Genomic DNA, 17,000 nt, shown 5'->3' with positions numbered 1-17,000 from the left:
CCCAGCTCACAGCAGGTGAACAGGATCAGTGTTGTGCTCAGACACAGCTAGCACCAGGTGAAGTACAAGGTGCTTTCACATCAAAAATACTCTCCTCTGAGCTCAAAAGGTTTGAGAGGAGCATTTATTTAAAAACTCTTTGTCTGTTGTGCTTTGCTGTACTGGCTTTGGTCTGCTTTAACCAAACTGCAACTTCCCCATGCTGCTGACACAGGAATTGAATAGCTGGCTAAAATTAAAGGCTGTGAGGTCTTTTGAAACCAAAACACTCATTTGGAAGCTACCATGGTCAGCATGCAGTGATTTAAGCTGTATTAGAAGTTGGACTGTGGAGCTCTGTGGAGTCAAGAGAAGGAAGCAGTTCACTTAAAGGTTGAGTGGAGCTTCTCACACGTGCTTTCCCATCCTGCCTTGTAGCACAGGAGCTAAGAGCTGGCAGCTTTTCTATGTTACAGTTAAGTTATCCAAGAGTTACTGCAGCATGAACATCTAAACAGCTAATTTTAGATTTTAGTAAGAAGCCTTATCATTTTTTCCTTCAGTAGCAGCTGTTATTTTGTTGTGTGCAGAATAAATTGAAAAAAATCTGCCATTCTCAGGTGAAAGTATGTTCAACAGAGCTAAGCATCCCAATTCTGTTTGAAGAATACAAGCTGTGTTTTCATTTTTGGTGGCTCACTGTTGAGTTCTGTCAGAACTTCTATGAATGATACTCAAATCTTTTGCAGATCCCAGCAAGCTTTTATGCAGAGTGGTTTGTCTCAGCCATCACCAGTGGTCCTGTCTGGCACAGCCTTACACAACTTCCCAGCAGTGCAGCACCAGGAGCTGGCTAAGGCACAGTCCAGCCTGGCATTCCAGCAGACTTCCAATACTCAGCCTATTCCTATCCTGTATGAGCATCAGCTTGGGCAGGCTTCAGGACTGGGAGGCTCTCAGCTGATTGATACACACCTCCTGCAGGTAGGAAATGCTCCACATTTCCACATGCAAACCTTCTGCAGTGGGCTGATAGAGGAAATCAAGTCTTGCTCAATTTGGGTGGCAGGAAATTTAAGATACTTGGAGGAGGATGTTCTTTTAATTTAATAAACGTACATTAGCATAATCTCTGAATTGAGGCTTGTTCCCCAAATTACAGGGCTCCTTGTGCTTCTGTCATTAATTAGAGCTTCAGGTTTAATTTCAGTTAATGGTGATAAAGGGCTTTCCACCACCTGCAATGTGAGAGCTTGATCACAAAGTGAAACTTTGACATTTGCCAGCTCCCCATGCTGGGGTTTCTCCTGCACTGCTTGGTGCACCAGGAAACTGCTCTCCTGCATGCTCTTAATGGGGTGGTGTCTCTTGCTTTTTCTAGGCCAGAGCTACTCTCACTCAGGCTTCCAATCTCTACTCTGGGCAAGTTCAGCAGCCTGGCCAGAGCAATTTCTACAACACTGCACAGTCTCCCAGTGCTCTCCAGCAGGTAAACTATGGCATGGTAAATTTCCTACGTTGTATTCTTCCTAAAAGCATGTCGTGGTTGGTGGTGTCTGTGGGCTGGGAATAGAGGGGAGGCCTGAGAAAACCCTTAATTCTTCCAAAATAAAAATGCAGTGTTAATAGTGAAGGGGGCTGCAGCAGTAGCACTGCACAAACTGAATGGCTCAGAAGTTGGATGGCCTGAGTTCATGTTGATTATTTGTCCCTGGCATCCTTCTCTTGAATAGTTCATCTTTCAGTGATGGGCAGATATTTAATTGGCACAGTGCTGTTGCTCATTGACTGAGGCACATGATGCCTTTATGGAAGCAGATATCAGGACTGGTGGAGAGAGAGGGGCAAACTCTAGGTGCTTGGTGCAGCCTGATTGTTAACACCAGTTCTCACTGTGCTGGAACCCAGGAGTGCTCACAGAAAATAACTGAGAAGTCAGCAGATAGGTGATCAGTAAAAGAACTCCACTGATTTGAAGGTTTTTTCATTTTTTTATGAAAGAACTGCTGAATTGCGCTGTCATTACATTTTGTCATATTGATACTGTGTAGTGGTTTCCATCTTCTGATTAGGTTTTTTTTTTAATTGAAATGGCTTCCAAAAAAAAAGCTTGTGATGGATTGATTTATTATAATAACCCACCTCAAATATATGAAAAGTTGCCAAGACAGAAATCTAGAAGAATTGCAAAAGATTGGATGTTGTCTGTTGGAAATCTGACAGTTTTAAGGACCTTTTAGAAGAGTTGGTGCTTTCAGTGTGTTCAGTTCTGGCTGTCTCTCTGATTTTAGTCTGTTACCCTTCAGAGCAGAATCCTAGTAAGCCTTTCACATTTGGGAGCCTCAGCTCATTCTCCTTGTCACACTCAGAATATAATTTTGCAGGTAGTGGATTGTCAGACCAAGACAAGCAGTAGCTCCTGCCAGTCTGGTCACTGCTGTTGTATTTCCATGTTACCATTCTCTGCTGTTTTCAGCCCACAGCACTCATAGCAAACACAAACAAGGGACAGGCTGTGTATTTTTGGCATTGTTTTTAAACTCAAACTGCTGGCTGTTGGAACTCCTGGAAAGTAAAATCTAATTTTTATCCCAGTCTCCTTTGATGACTAGAATTATTTGAAGTAAACAAATAAGCCAATCCTGTCCTGTACACCCACCCCCAAACTGGTTATTTTGTTCTGCTTTTGTTTTCTGGGTTGAATTAAATTTCCCTGTGACACAGTGAAATCATGTTGACTGATGTTGGAGGTAGGAGATCTCATGCACCTTTGTTTCTGAAAAGCAAATACCTCAGTGCCATTAGAACTGATTATAAAGGCAAACTGAGCAATAAATTCACTTGTTTGCTTGCAGCTCTCTGGTTAAATAAATGAACCCATTAAGCCATTTGTCTGGGATAAAGCTGAAATAAGAGGTAGTAATGAGGGTGACATGTCTCTGTTACTGGTGATTTTGTGCTCTCTCTCCAGGTGACGGTACCTTTGCCAGGATCACAGATTTCTCTGCCCAACTTTGGATCCACAGCACAGCCACTGATTGCCCTGCCCCAGTCCTTACAGCCACCACTACAGCACACCCCACCACAAGCTCAGGCTCAAAACCTGAGCAGACCTGCCCAAGTGACCCAGCCTTTCAGAGGATTGATCCCAGCAGGAACTCAGCACAGCATGATTGCTGCAACTGGAAAGGTAACAACACAAATTGCCACAGCTACAGGACACAAATTCATGTGGAGCACAGCTGTTTGCTGGTTTATATAACCAGCACAGCAACTCACGTTGACTTCTTGCATCTTAAAAATCTGCCTCAGCTTTAAAAGATAAAAACCCAGTCTGGGTTAATGCCTTAGGGGCTGGGTCTATGCATTTAGCTGAGGTTTTGTAGCTAAGTTGGTGCTGGTCCATTTGCCCTGCAGGAATGCCTGGTTTGATAGTGACACCATGGACTAGTAGGGGATTTCATGTAGAAGCTAAATGGAAAACAGTACTGAGGTGTTGTTAGAGCAGCTGGGGAACAACACCACTGTGTCAGGGCTGCTGGCAGGTTCTGGGCCTGCTTGAGTTCCTTGCTATGCTTTGGGACTCAAACCAGAGCAAGTTATTTGGGTTCAAGGGTTTCCAGTGCAAAAAGGGGAGTTTTAGGGGCTTCGGTGGACACTATCAGCCATAAGGCAGAATTAAACTCTGCTGTTATTGCTGGGGTCTGCCTTTCCTTCCTGAATAGTACAGTATGGTGCATATTAAGAGTAGCATTGTGTGCAGGACAGGATCTTTCTGTAATGAAAAAAGAAAAGGCTGGTCTTGCAGCTCAGGAAAACTGAGGGACAGGTCCGGTAAGGAAATAAAATAGTGCAAGAAACTTAAATATCATGGGGGGGAATTCTCTCCTCTCCTTTATGTGAAGCTGCTGAGGTAATTGCTGATGAGGGGATGTGTGGAGCTGGTTTCCAATCACAAGGTCTCTTGTCTTAGATGGAATCCCAGCTTTACAGGCACCGGGGATTTTCGGATAGTGTGCAGCACTCGGCAGTTGCAGTCCGCTTCCAGGTGAGCAGTGGGTGTCACCCTGCACATGGACACAGCTCAGCTGACTGGCAGGAGCAGCAAGGCCCTCCCCTCAGGGATCATCTACCTCTGCACCTGAAATCCCTGCAGCTTCTGGCCCAGATTTTAGGGTGCTTTGGAATATAAAAGAACCCCTCAGTCCCGGTGATTTATCAGCTGTGATAAGGAAAATCTCGGGTGTTAACTCCACATCTCAGACAGTAATAGCAACCAGAATTTCAGAGCACCTAGATGAAGTTTGCATCTCCTCACCCCCAGAGTGTGTACAGTGATATTTGCACCGTGCAGTTTTCCAGATTCATGGGATCTGGCCAAGTGTTTTCAGCTTTGCAGTTGTTGGAGCCCATTTTGCAACCAGCAGCATGTTTCTTGCTGCAGTTGTCACTGGAAAATGATCGCTCATTTCAGCAAAAAATGAGGGAAGAGCTGCAGTGGATTGCTGGCCTTAGATGACTTTCCTGCCCTGCTCTAAGATTCCCATCATGTTGCTGCTAAAGAAAGTCAGCTTCTCATTTTAAAGTGATTTATTGTTGCTGTTTTGCTTCATGGCCATGTGTGGAAATACACTCTTCCAAAGACTAATTTATTGAGTGTATCTGCAAAATAGCATTGAAGAGTCATTGCTCCAGTTAGCCTGGAGATTGTTTTGCATGAATGACAGCTCCATTTTTGCTGTGCCTTGGGTTTGTTTATTTTTATAGACCTGGACTATTATGGTATTCTTCATCTCAGCGTTTTTGGGGATTATTTCTAAATATTTTCATGTGGTACCTGAGATGGGAGTCTTGGATAAGGAGATCTCAGCTCCAAAACATATATATTGTTTCTTTTTTTTTTAGGGCCAAATAGATGAAATGACTCTCAAACCCCCTGTCATTATGTAGGAGGGCCAAGTTAGAAAGCCAGTACCATTGCTGCAAGTGCCAGATAGGGCAGGAAAATTGTACACAGAGGTGCTTGTGGTGCTGGGCCTGTCCTAATTATAAGAGGCTGTTCTGCAGTCAGGCTTTCATCTCCACTTAAGTGACCTCTTTTCATTGAGGTAAGCTAACAGCTGCTTAGCAAATGTAATTTTTTTAATTAGAATTAACATGTCAGTTGCTGTGTTTTTCAGATATCAGAAATGGACCTGAAGGCCTTTGGAGGTGGCATTGATGTTAAACCTGGAACACCACCAGTTTCTGGCAGGAGTACTACCCCAACCTCCAGTCCCTTCCGGTAAATCTCCCTTAAGCTCAAAATTCCTTAAAACCAGAGCTAGAAAATGTACCTAGTCATGCATGAGCAGCCTTTTCTGGCAGGTATGAGGTGAGGGGCCACTGATACACAATGCAGTGCTTAATCTGAGCTCATGAGCAGCATTCCAGCAGGTCATCACATCTGCTGTAGTTAAACAGAAGGAAGGAGTTCTGAAATAGAAAGTGAAAAATACTGATGTAGTTTGGGATAAAACTTTAAGACAGGTTATCTGAATTGTGATGTTCAAAGTAAAAAAAGCTTAAAAACTTAGGCAGCAATTGTGGCAACAGTTCTGTTAGAGGAGTAGGTGTTGTTGCAAGGTCTCTAAGCTGCTCACAAGTGAAATCAATAAAGAAAACAGGCTCCTTTAAGCTCACAAAATACTGGTATGTGGAGCTTAGCTGGTGTCCCTTCCCTGGTGCCCCTCTGCTCATTTTACCAGGAGTGCATCACCCACACCCTCTGCACAAGAACTCTCTGCAAGGCAAGCTCTGTTTCCTAAGGAGGGCTATTCACTCTTCTTTTTCTGTTCATTCCTTTCTCTTTGGGGGCTGTTTGCTGCCCTTCCCCCAGATAATCAGTCAAGCTTCATGTAATTCAGGGTTTTAGCAGAGGGTCACGTTCTTAGCCAAATAAAACAGAGAGAGCATTTTCTGTGAATTCTTGAAGTCTGTTCAAGTGCATTTTGAAACATTTGACAACAGGTCAGAGTAGAAGCAGCTGCATGTTCACTGCCTGTTGTGACAAGCTCTGAACTTGCCATGATAGAGCACAGAGTGACTGCAGAGGAGCAGGACTGAACATGAGATAGCAGGGATGGAAACTGCATCTAGCATCACAAACCTAACATCAGTGTTTGTGTCATGAGTGCTTGGGAGAAAGAGCTCTTTCATACAGACATGCCCTGGAATCTCTGCATAGCCTGAGTATTTCTGATTGAGTATTTCTGATTATGCTTTTCTTTGAGTTCTGAAGTTCTGAGGTTTTTTGCACGTAGAAGCTTCTATATAGAAAAAGCTTCACACCAGCTTTTCCAGGAGATTCATTCTTCCCCCCCTTCAGTGCTGAGTTTCTAGTTGTAACTAAGGGCAGAAACATCCTCTGAATGAAAGCAGTTGGTGTTAACTGGAGTTCTTTCTTTTAGGGCCAGTTCTACAAGTCCTAACAATCAGTCCAATAAAATGAACAGCATTGTCTACCAGAAGCAGTTCCAGTCAGCAGCTGCAGCTGTGAGAATGACACAGCCCTTTCCTGCACAATTTGCACCACAGGTAGGTGACTGGTGGCTTCCTACAAACAGATTTATTCCTCTGTATGACCTGGTGGCTCTGACTTGACTGTCTCCCCTCAGGCTTTGTCATGGGGAGACACAAAATGGAATCCTGAAAATGAAATGGCATAAGAAGCCCAGTGTCAAGATCAAAGCAAAAAAAATAACCTCTCTGATCTTGCTAACAATTACTGCTGATTTTGTAGTGTTGAACTTGGAGTTCTGTGCATGCTGAGGAATTCAGTACAAGTTGTGGATGATGTAGGACAGTGTTGTGGCTTCCCCAGGCAGTGTAATGTACCTGCTGCTGCAAAAACAGATCATTTGCTTGGGGAAGGGGAGAAGATTCATGTCTCAGAAGGGTCCCAGTGCATATTTTACAGGTGTAAAGACAAAGCAGGTTTGCAGCTCTGAGGTGTTGAAGAAGCAGTTCATGTTGGAAAGGATCTCTGAGGTCACACAGTCCATACAAGGCAGGGCTGATGGCAGAGGGTTTGATTTGCTTTGGCATTCCAGGGAGCACAGCCTACAAGGGTGGTGCATCTCTGCTGCAGGTGACTGGAGCCAGGCTGCTAGGGAAATGTAGCTCTGAAAGTGTATTTCAGACAGAAAGGATATTTGTTTTTCCTTTTAGTATTTGGAGTGTTTGACTGCAGGACTTGAGATTTGATTTCTGGATTGTCACTGGCAGAAACTGCCTCACCTTGCTGGGGCTGCCTTTCACCAGTGGCTGCTCCAGTGCCTTGTGAGGGTCTTCTCCCTGCTCACAAGCTGTGCTGAAGTTGTTGGTGCGGCTTTCATGCCCAGCAGCACTGCAGGGCTGTTTTGCTCTGGCAGTTCAGGCCTGTTTCCTCAACATTCATTTCATAGCAGAGTAGCAGCTTTTTCCCCTTTAAGATAAAGCCAACCTGCAATTGAGTTGGCAATTTTCTAATTGAGAAATGTCTCTTTTTGTTGTTTTTCCCCCACTTAGATCCTCTCTCAGCCTAACCTGCTCCCTCCATTGGTAAGAGCCCCATTTACTAACACCTTCCCAGCGCCTGTTCAGAGGCTGCCAGTAGTTCTGCATAGTCAGATGCCGTCTCAGATGAGCACAGGCCTTATGAGCCACCCCCAGTTACCACGTGTGGCCAGAGGTCCTTGTGGATCAGTACCTGGAGCCAGAGGCACTCAGGCCAAGGCTGAACGAGATGTGAAGGTCAGTATGTGAACAGCAGTGCTGTTACCAGCAGTTCAGTCTGACAGCTCCCAGGGCAGGGATGTGTCTGCAGGGCATGGCTTCAGAAAGTGCCTCTGGACCCCAAGCCAGCAGCCAGGCTCTTAACAGCTGAACACAGAGCTTCTCTACACCCTGGTGTTTTTTGATAAGAATTTTAGACTGAGATATTTGTAGGGAGCTCAAGTGGTCTTTCATGGTCAGCAGCTGTGGAGCTGCCACTGCTGTCCAAGGCAAAGTGAGGTGTCAGGAGCCTGGTTACTTCTGGATGAGCAGTGAAGCTGCACACCTGGCTGTCAGCTGTCCTTTCACCCCAGCTCCTCCTGTTCCAGCCAGTCTCACTCCTTGGGGACTCTGGAGAGTCCTTTCCCCGTGGCTTAAGTGTCTGTGGTGCATTCTCTGGGCTAGAATGCAGTACCTGGTGCTCTCTGCAGAAGAGGGAGCTGCATTTCAGTAGCAGGTGATGACAGTCACCCTAACTTGTTACAGCACTTTGGGACCCTTCAGTTGGAGGCAGGTACAGTGTGGGACATCTGTGTAGGGACACTGCTGGACACTGAGCCTGTTTGTTGCAGAAAAGAAGTTGCTTGGATAGATGGTGCTTAGGGGCTCCTTCATGTGCTGCCATTCCTGTAACCTGTGCTCTGAGGTGTCAGAGCAGGAGAGTGGTGTTGTGCTCATGCATGGCTGGGGGAGGACTGATTACCCTTCAGTTCCAGGTGGTTGGTTCATTTCCTACCACCACTTTGTGCAGCTTTTGGATGCCTACTAGGTGATGCTTAACATATTGTCCTGAGTGTGCACTGTGGGTTAAATGTAGCAAGTCAGAGCAAATACTGACACAGTTCTGGTGTCTTTAATCTCCTGCAAACACTGCTGAGAGCAGTGAGAGTTACTCTGTCCTGCTTGGTTACTGGTGATCAAGTCATCCAGCCTTAACCTCAGGACATGGCTGAAATTTGGGCAGAAGATTTTGGGTGTCCCAGGCTGTTGCTGCAGTCCTGCAAACAAGAGTTCACAGGTTTGTTTTCTGTTCTGTTGCTGCTTGAGTTACTTGGAGCAGCTGCAGAGTATGAGAGCCAAGGCCTCTTGTTCCCGACTTCTGCTGTTGTGTCTCCCCGTTGTGTGTGTGTGTCCCAGCCTTGTTTTTTGTAAAAAAGCAGAAGATATTCAGAGAGGTGCATGGAGGCTTAGTGCCTGTGTTGTAGTTGGGGTTCTTTATGTTAAGATACTCTTTTTTAGTCTAAAATAAAAAGGTGTTTGACTGCACTGGGCTTTATTGTTCAGCTTCCAAATGACTGAACTCTTAATGGAGTCTCTGCAGTCTGGGCAGGCAAGCCAAGTGCTTGCTCTGAAGTGTCTCATCTGCACAATATCAAAACTGTTACTGGAATATGTTCACAGAGGCTGAATTCCACCACAGGTGCAGGTCAGGGTTGCTGGTAGGATTCAGAGGAGGGAAGGCAGGCAGGCAGTTGGTGCTGCCTGGGATGAGAACCTGCTCAGAGGGGGAATCAGATGAGGCTTCACAGTTCTGAGCTGGTTCATTCCCATCCCAGCTGCAGGCTCAGTCTGTGCCCAGAGCCACAGGAGGAAACGGGGTGCTCAGACTGTGCTGCTGGGAGGGGCCCTGTGCCCTGGAGGGGCAGCTGGAGTGGCCCTGGGGGCCCAGGCACAGCTCATGTGTGACCTGTGCTCAGGGGAAGCTGCAGCTGGAGCTGCTGTCAGCAGAGTTCCTACTTGTACAGCTCTGTGATGGTGATGGCATCATCAAAGAGTACTAAGAGGTTAGGTAATGCTTCAAACTGTTGTCCCTGATCCTCTTTTTTGGGGAAGGATTAGGGAAAAGCAAGGATGGCATGATGTTCACTACTGCTGAGGAGCCAAGCACCCAGAGGTGGTGACACCAGGGAAGCAGCAGGATGGACACTGCCTTTCTAGGAAAGTCTGGTCACTGGGATCAGTCCTTCCCCTTTCATATGGCAAATACTTGTGAAGTCACTCCAATGCCCTCTCTTCAGTAAACTTATTTTCTCCCTCTCTTAAGGCAAAGCAAAGAGCAGAGGTCCTTCAGTCCACTCAGAGATTCTTTTCTGAGCAGCAGCAGCAGCAGCAGAACAAACCCATAGGCGGCAAAGCCCCGAAAGTGGAGGAGAACGGGAGCAAAGCCAGCGAGGCCATTGCCGACTCTGCAGGAGTCTGCCAGGACAAAGCCGAGGAAAAGCCCAGCCCTGCTCCTGCTGCCACACCGAAACCTGTTCGAACTGGACCAATCAAACCTCAGGCAATCAAAACCGAGGAAACAAAATCTTAGAGGCTGTGTTCCCGTGGAGGGGGGAGAGGGAGGGTGGGCGAGGTGTCAGCAATTGGTGGCCCGAAGGATGAAGAGCAGCCTGCTCTCCCTGCCGGGCTCTGAGCAGCCCCTCGGGGCATGGAGGCCAGCAGCAGCTGTGCTGGCAGCTGCTGTGTGCCCAGCTGAGCCCCCTGGCTCTGACAGCATGAAGGCTGCTTTGGGGTGTGCATGTCCCACACGTGTGTGCCCGTTTGGCTCGTGCCCGCCTGCTTCCCAAAGCCACAGCTCGGAGAAGTAGCACCGGTGGGGAGGCATTTCCTAGCTGACACAATGACTTCTCTTATTTTCTTCAGGCTCTGATCTTCAGCTGCTATCTATCTTTTTATAAACCCATGAGTATGAGAACATGCAGATCTGAAGATGGTGCTGGGCCAAGTAATGTGTGTTAAGTTTTTAGTGACTTAAAAAGCTTCTATCTTGTATAACAGAGGGATCCACTTATTTGCCACGTGAGATTTAACCTAACACAGAGTAACACTGGCAGTGTTGGATTTCCCTCTGAAGGCAGTGCTTTGCTGGCTGCTGCTGCTTGGATGACAATTTACTGCATTTACTTCACCATATGAAAAAGCTACTTGGCCACCTGTGTCCTCTCCACCCGCTGCCCCCTCAGTGGCTCTCACCCCTGGAGTTGAAGGTTCGTTGCATCAATAGTCAGATTTGTTCCGTTCACCCCTGTCCAGCTGTCTTTATATGATGCGAGTGGTCCCTAAACGGTTTCCAGTTTGTCTGTAACACAGCAACGAGCACTTAAACTGTGCCACAAGAATAAAAGAAACCTTATCAGATTAAGGAGAGTTTTATCTCAAAGGTGCATTCTTTATATCAGAGCTGCGTCGCACCACCTCCTTGCCCACAGTGTGCTGGAAAGTAGAATCAAGTCAAATAAATGCCTTTTTAATTGTATCCTCTAGTATTCTAGCTGTAGGACAGTACTGTATGATACTTCTGTGAATGTAAGATATCCTGTACCTGCTTATGATATGTAGTAGTGACTGTGCTATACTGGAGCTGTTTTTAATAATGTTATTCTAGAGGTTTTTTTCCAGACAATGATTGAAAAAGCTAATAAAAAGCACCAGGTACCACATCAGTAGCAGAATTTGCTGTTTTTTTCTGGGATTTTTTTCTTTTTTTTTACGTTTTTTTGGAAGGAAGAGTTGAAAGTCTAATGTGTATAATTTTGTTCAAATGACTGCAGAAGCTGGAAAGGCTGTTGCTGCTATTGATGCCTAGTGAATTGCTATTGGTTATCTTTTTATATAAATATATATATAATTTGAATTTTTGGAAACTAGCTGTGATGTCAACTTTGGAAAAAAGTATCCCACTTGTAGTGTGAGTTGGCATTGTACAGAAATTAACAGCCATATTGGTCTAGAAATGTTAAACTTAATTTTTTTTCCATTTGTACAGGGGTAACGCACTGTATGAAATATGTACGGTCTTATTTACATGGGTTTGATTACAGAAACTAATAAAGTATTCTCTAAATAAAGCCCCTGGCTGCTCTCATGATTGCTGCAGGAGGTGAGCAGAGCTTCCAGGGAAAGGCTCCTTGAAGGAAGATGCTCCCAGAAGCTGCTTTGTGTATCCCAGCACTTTCCAGCCCTTCTCCAGCCCAGGGCCCACAGCATGTGGCCAGAAGGAATCTGGGGGGGCTTGCTGGGAATTCCATCTCCAGCTGGTGGAGCTGGGGGTTGTTCAGGCAGGAGCTGGGATGACTCCAGTTGTCCCATTGGCTGGTGAGTGCCCTGGGCTGGGGAGAGGCAGGACACACTCAGCTGGCCACCAGAGGGAACTTGCTTCCCACAAACACCAGGAGCCTTCGGTGTTTGAGGAGTAATTCCCGTCTGGGGAGAAGGTGCTGGCTGGCTCTGCCTCTGAGGAAAGGCAGGATGCAGCCAGGAGTTGGGCAGGATGACCTTTGGTCAGAGGTGTCACTGCCAAGCCTGGGCTGGGCTGGGCTGGGAAGCAGCAGCTCAGGGCCACCAGAGGAGCTGGAGTCCTTTCCTGCCCACGTTGGTTTTGTTCAGGGTAAAATTGCAGCAATATGGAGCAAATCAAAGGTGCTGGAATCCACAATGCAGCCGTGGGCAGAAGGAACCTCTGAGCAGTTAGCACTCAGAGTAAATGGCCTTTTTCACAAGGATCTGTATGAGCACAGCTGTAGTAAATGCTTGGAAAGGAGGGTGGACATGAGGAACTGAGTGAATGTGGATGGACACTGCTTCCATCTAGAAATGTGCTATAAAGGTAACTGAGTTGTGATGTTTCCCTGCTTTGAGGTTGTCTTCAGCCTGTTTCCTCTTAAAAGGACACCCCAAAAATGGGAACTCATTGACCAGACTGTTCTATTTTTAAGGAAACGCTGCTGAAAGGAGTAATGTTATTTCTGTAGTAATAAAGCCATTGGGAAGTCAGAGGAATTTCCCACAGTCGGCTGTGGGAATGTACCAGGCTTGGACTATTCTGTGCTCCGAGCAGAGCAAGGGGAGTGTTCCTGCAGAAGTTTAATTAAAAGTGAATGCTCGGGCATTTTGTGCCTCCAGATAGCCCAGGTTTGATGTGTGCCTCTCCAAAAGCCCAAACCACGCCCAGCTGTCTTTGAGGCCAGGTGGAGCTTTCAGTCATTGACCCCGGTTGATTGAATATTTTTATGACATTTAATCAGATAACTTGCTCCTGGCTATTTACACTGGAGTACCTCTTGCTTTTTTTTAATTTGAGTGGGATTTGATGTGTAATCTGTTTTCTAGGACTCTGGTCATCAGAAATAATTGTGCTGTTCCTCCCAGAAATGAGGGAACAATTTTGTTTGGGGAATTCGATTTCTTTTTCCTTAATAATGTTGAGGCTGTGAAAAGGTTGTAACTTTTCTCCAGGGCAGGAGCCCAGAGGGATGTTAAATGTGACTGGGGCCAGATCCAGCAACCCCCCTGGGCTCAGGCTGGCTTCTTGCTGGGATGTGGGCAGGGAGGGCTTGTTTTCCCAAAGCCTGTTAAGTAAAGCAGTGTATTCAGCGCTGTTCAGCTCCAGCCCAGCTTTCTGGAAATCCTGTGTACATTGGCTTGTCCTCCTTTATTTTCTCACTCAATTAAGAGATGATTTGCCGGCCTGCAAAGCCCTGCCGCGGGGAGGGGCGGGCGCTGTCTGCCCTCGCTGTCTGGGCTCACCGAGGTGCTGCTGTCCCCGGGGCTCTGCACAAACCCTGCCTTTCATCCCGGGGCTTGGCTCACCCCCCGGGGAGCTGAAGGGGATTCCAGCCCGGCCTCCCATCCCACTCTGGGACAGAAATGCCTTTCTGCCATCCCTGGTGGCAGGTTTGCTGCTGCCCAGCTCTGGGTGGGACAGTGACAGGGGTGATGTGTTGCTGAGCCTTGCTGCACATCCTGGGGACATCACTGGCCACGGGGACACCTTCACTGGCCCTGGATCAGGTGAGATTCCCAGCCTGGCTCTGGAACAGGACCCAGGAATGGATCTCTCAGTCTCCTCCCTCTTTCTGATGGGCTCCCACCTGCTGCCCACCCTGCAGCTTACCAAACATATCTTACACATACCATCTCACTTTTTACAACCATCATGTATTTTTCCAAAATAAAGCATGGGTAGGGATGATGGATAAACCAAATGCTTCATTGTGCTATGCAAATATACAGTGCTACACTTAAGACAACAGTGTTAGTGTCAGGAGGACTGCAATGGGGGTGAAGCATCTCACTGAAAATCCCTGTAGCTGCAGGTGATCATCACAAGTGTCCCACTGTGTTCTCTGTCCTTTTCCACTGCTCTCATACCTGGTGTATTGCTCTCAGAAGCTGCCTTCCAAAATGTGGCATTTTCATGCTCAAAGCTTTACAGCTCCTTGCACCAGCACCTTCAGCCTGTAGGTGCATCAAGAGGGGCACCAGCCCACTACACTCCTTGGAAAACAGGCTTGGAAAGACAAGGTGTGAGGCAGCAGTGGTGCTGGGCAATGTTTATTGGGCCAGGACCAATGCAGCCCCTGGGGAATGTGATTCCTGCTGCCCTGAATGCCAGAGGGGGAAAGAAGCCTCCTCCTACAAGCTTTCTACAATAAATAGATAAAACAGCGTGCTCTGGGCTGCTGGGGAGAGCTGCTGGCCTGGAATGGCCTGTAAAGCTGAAGCACATGGCTGGGAGGGCTGGGTACCAAGAGGCCACCCGGCTGCAGGATGCTCTGCCAGCACTCCTCACCCCTGCTCTCTTGGCCGATTTTTTTTTCCCCCTCAATAAAACAAGGCTTGTGCAATGCATGTCTGTCTTTTCTGCTGCTTTTGAGCCTACTCGATGATTTTTGGAGGTGGCTGAGCTCCAGGCTGCCCTTGGGCACTGGGAGTGTGGGATGCCAGTGGAGCCTGTGGGATCTCTGCATGAGAGCTCTGTGGGGCAAGAGCCTGGGAACAACAAACCCTGACCCCACAGAGGGGATCCCTGCTCACAACGAGGGAAAAACGTTTATTTTAAGGCAGGATCTTCCTGCAACAGCCCTTCTACCACCTGTTCTGGCCAGCCCTCACCATGCCTGCTCCAGCTTTGGGGTGGCCAGGCTGGGTGCTGCTGTGACCCATCTGAAACCCACCGAGGCTGGTGAGAGGCATTTCCCTGGCTCTGCCAGGCTCTGGAGCAGCGCTTCATCTCTCTCTGCTGCACTGGAGCACAAGGGGATGTGGCTGGGCTGCGTGCGGCCCCGGCAGCACCCCAGGCGGTGCGAGGTGGAAATGGGGAGGGAAGCAGGGTGCCAAGGCACGCCCGGGGAGCCCGGGGGCTGAGCCAGCCTCGGCTCACGGCCGGGACAGCCGGACGGGGTAGGTGACCATGTTGAAGCTGTCCCAGGCGAAGAGCTGCCGCTCGGCAGGGTTGTAGTCCAGCATGCTGAGGTAGCGGAAGCGGTTCTCGAAGGGGATGCTCAGGGCCCGGCTGCTGCCCGTAGCAGTGTCGTAGGCGAAGTTGATGGTGGCGTTGGGCGCCGAGTAGCTGCTGACGGTGTAGAGGGTGCCGCAGATGAGGAAGGAGTTGGCCACCCCCCGCTTGCGGATGTTGGTCTCCCAGGTCCGACGGATCTCCAGCGTCTCGGGGTCCAGCTTGGAGAGGACGATGGCCCCCCGGGCCTTCTCGGTGCTGTAGATGACCCAGAGCCCCGTCTCATCCACCGCCAGGTCGATGTCGGTGTAGCCCCCCCAGGAGTAGGGGTACTGCCCGTGGTAGCCGGCGCCGGGGATCTCCCTCTCGGCCGTGATGGTCTCGCCCCGCAGGTCGTAGCGGGCCACGGAGCGGGAGTGGCGGGGCTGGAAGAAGAGCCCGCCGCGGTAGACGACGGCCCCCGTGCTCTCCAGGGGCCGCGGCAGGATGTGCACCTTGGCGGGGTAGCCCCGGGCCAGCTGCTCGGCCTCCTCGTACTGGAAGAGCTGGCGCACCTCGGTGCCCACGGTGTCCACGCGCCAGGTGTTGTCCCGCGTGAAGGGCGCCACGGGCTCGGGGTCCTTCATCCACACGCCGTACTTGCCCGCGATGGAGTCGGCGCGGCCGAACACCACGGGCTCTCCCACCCACACCAGCTGGCCGCAGCCTGCTCGGGGACAGGACGGGACACAGAGGGGTCACCGCCAGCCCCCCGAGAGCAGCGGGGCGCTGCGGGACGGCGTGCCCGTACCTGAGTCCTCCTTGCCCGGGCGGCCGAGCGCCGTCTCGTCCAGCAGCCGCGACACGGGAACCTCGCTCCGCTCCGACTGCAGCTCCTGGTAGCTGAGGGGCTGCGGCTCCCAGCGCGGCGCTGCGGCGGGGCAGGCACAGCGTGAGCGGGGCTCGGCCGGCCCCTCACCGCCTGCCTGCTCCTGCCGCCCTCGGGGGGCTCCGTGCCGGGCTGCTGCCCCCCGAAATGCCGGTGCCTGGGGCAGGAGCGCCCTGCCCCAGCCCACTGCAGCGCGGCACATCTGCGACCATTCACTTAGCCCGGATCAGCACGGAACGCTACATCCCCCTCTGCTGCGGGGCGGGCAGGGAGGCACGGGGCAATGGTCCCCAAGAGTGGGGGGCAGCGGTGGGAGCTCAGCGTGGGGGTCGCACAGGGACTCGGAGCCGGCGGCAGGGACGCGCAGGGGTCCCGGCCCCCGCACTTACCCTTGGCGGGGGCACGCAGCGTGTCCCGGCCGGGCCCCTCTCTGCCGGGCGGGCAGCGGGCGGCCCGCAGCCGGGTGAGCTCCTGCGCGCTGCTCTCCAGCCGCCTGCCCAACTCCTCTTTCTCCCGCTCCAGCCGCCCCTTCTCCTCCTCCAGCCGGGACTTGGCCCGCAGCAGATCGCCGTACGCAGCCTCCAGCTGGGAGTCCCGTGCGCCCCCCGGCTCGGCTCCTCGCTCCCGGCTCTCCAGCCGGCTCAGGCGGGCGGCGAGGGCGGCCAGCTCGGCGCGCAGCTCGGGCACGCCGCCGGCAGCCTCGGGGCACGCGGCCTCCACGGGGCTGGCGACCGTGAAGGAGTAGGTGCAGTGCCCGGAGCTGTCATGGGCGCGGCGGAGGAAGGCGGTGTCCGCCCGGCCGCGCAGGGCCGCGGAACCCCAAAGCAGCAGCCAGACCCCCAGCATGGCCCCGGCGCCGCCCCTCTGAGCGCGCCGGCCACCGGCGCCCGCATTTATAGAGGAAGAGGGTCGGGGCGGCGGGGGGCGGGCGAGCCGGAACCTTCCCGACGCCTGCGGGGGCACCGGCACTGCCTGGGGCCGCTCGCCGAGGCCGCGTGCCAGGAGTGACGCCGCGGCGGGCGGGCCGGGGGCCGAACCCCGCGGGGGCCGCTCGGGGCCGGGACCGGGACCGGGGCTTGAACCGAACCCGCCGGCCCCGGCCCCGCCTCAGGGCGGCCCCGC

The 17,000-nt window shown here is 50.7% G+C and overlaps 2 protein-coding genes across 16 annotated transcripts in view; one reads left to right on the top strand and one right to left on the bottom strand.

Moving 5' to 3' along the window:
• The window catches only part of PRRC2C (proline rich coiled-coil 2C), a 68,252-nt gene extending 57,039 nt beyond the window's left edge, over positions 1-11,213 (top strand). For 7 of the 15 annotated variants that reach the window (XM_056497995.1, XM_056498001.1, XM_056498011.1 and 4 more), the window contains 7 exons: positions 729-963; positions 1,361-1,483; positions 2,951-3,169; positions 3,953-4,027; positions 5,160-5,263; positions 6,429-6,555; positions 9,818-11,213. In XM_056497995.1, coding sequence (XP_056353970.1) covers positions 729-963; positions 1,361-1,483; positions 2,951-3,169; positions 3,953-4,027; positions 5,160-5,263; positions 6,429-6,555; positions 9,818-10,084 — 1,150 coding nt within the window. In that variant the 3' untranslated portion in view covers positions 10,085-11,213. The remainder of the gene's footprint in view (positions 1-728; positions 964-1,360; positions 1,484-2,950; positions 3,170-3,952; positions 4,028-5,159; positions 5,264-6,428; positions 6,556-9,817) is intronic. The other 8 variants (XM_056498012.1, XM_056498010.1, XM_056498003.1 and 5 more) reach the window with 3 other exon arrangements.
• A 2,477-nt stretch (positions 11,214-13,690) lies between these two features.
• MYOC (myocilin) lies at positions 13,691-16,983 on the bottom strand. Its single transcript, XM_056497994.1, has 3 exons — positions 16,268-16,983; positions 15,801-15,920; positions 13,691-15,716 (listed from the first exon to the last, which is right to left on the bottom strand). Exons 1-3 carry the CDS (start codon positions 16,722-16,724, stop codon positions 14,932-14,934), a joined length of 1,362 nt encoding a protein of 453 aa, XP_056353969.1. The 5' UTR covers positions 16,725-16,983; the 3' UTR covers positions 13,691-14,931.
• Positions 16,984-17,000: the final 17 nt, after the last annotated feature.

The sequence above is a fragment of the Oenanthe melanoleuca genome, chromosome 8 (assembly GCF_029582105.1).
Source record: "Oenanthe melanoleuca isolate GR-GAL-2019-014 chromosome 8, OMel1.0, whole genome shotgun sequence".
Lineage (NCBI taxonomy): Eukaryota > Metazoa > Chordata > Aves > Passeriformes > Muscicapidae > Oenanthe > Oenanthe melanoleuca.
Note: the sequence above shows the minus strand (reverse complement) of the source record. Positions and strands in the feature narration are given on the sequence as shown.

What these genes read in the sequence shown, in the direction of transcription:
- MYOC (XM_056497994.1), bottom strand. Translation starts at nt 16,724, where the DNA reads ATGCTGGGGGTCTGGCTGCTGCTTTGGGGTTCCGCGGCCCTGCGCGGC. An exon ending in GCTGCGTGCCCCCGCCAAGG is followed by an intron (nt 15,921 to 16,267) that starts GTAAGTGCGGGG and finishes GCCCCGCCGCAG; the next exon opens with CGCCGCGCTGGGAGCCGCAG. An exon ending in CCCGGGCAAGGAGGACTCAG is followed by an intron (nt 15,717 to 15,800) that starts GTACGGGCACGC and finishes GTCCCCGAGCAG; the next exon opens with GCTGCGGCCAGCTGGTGTGG.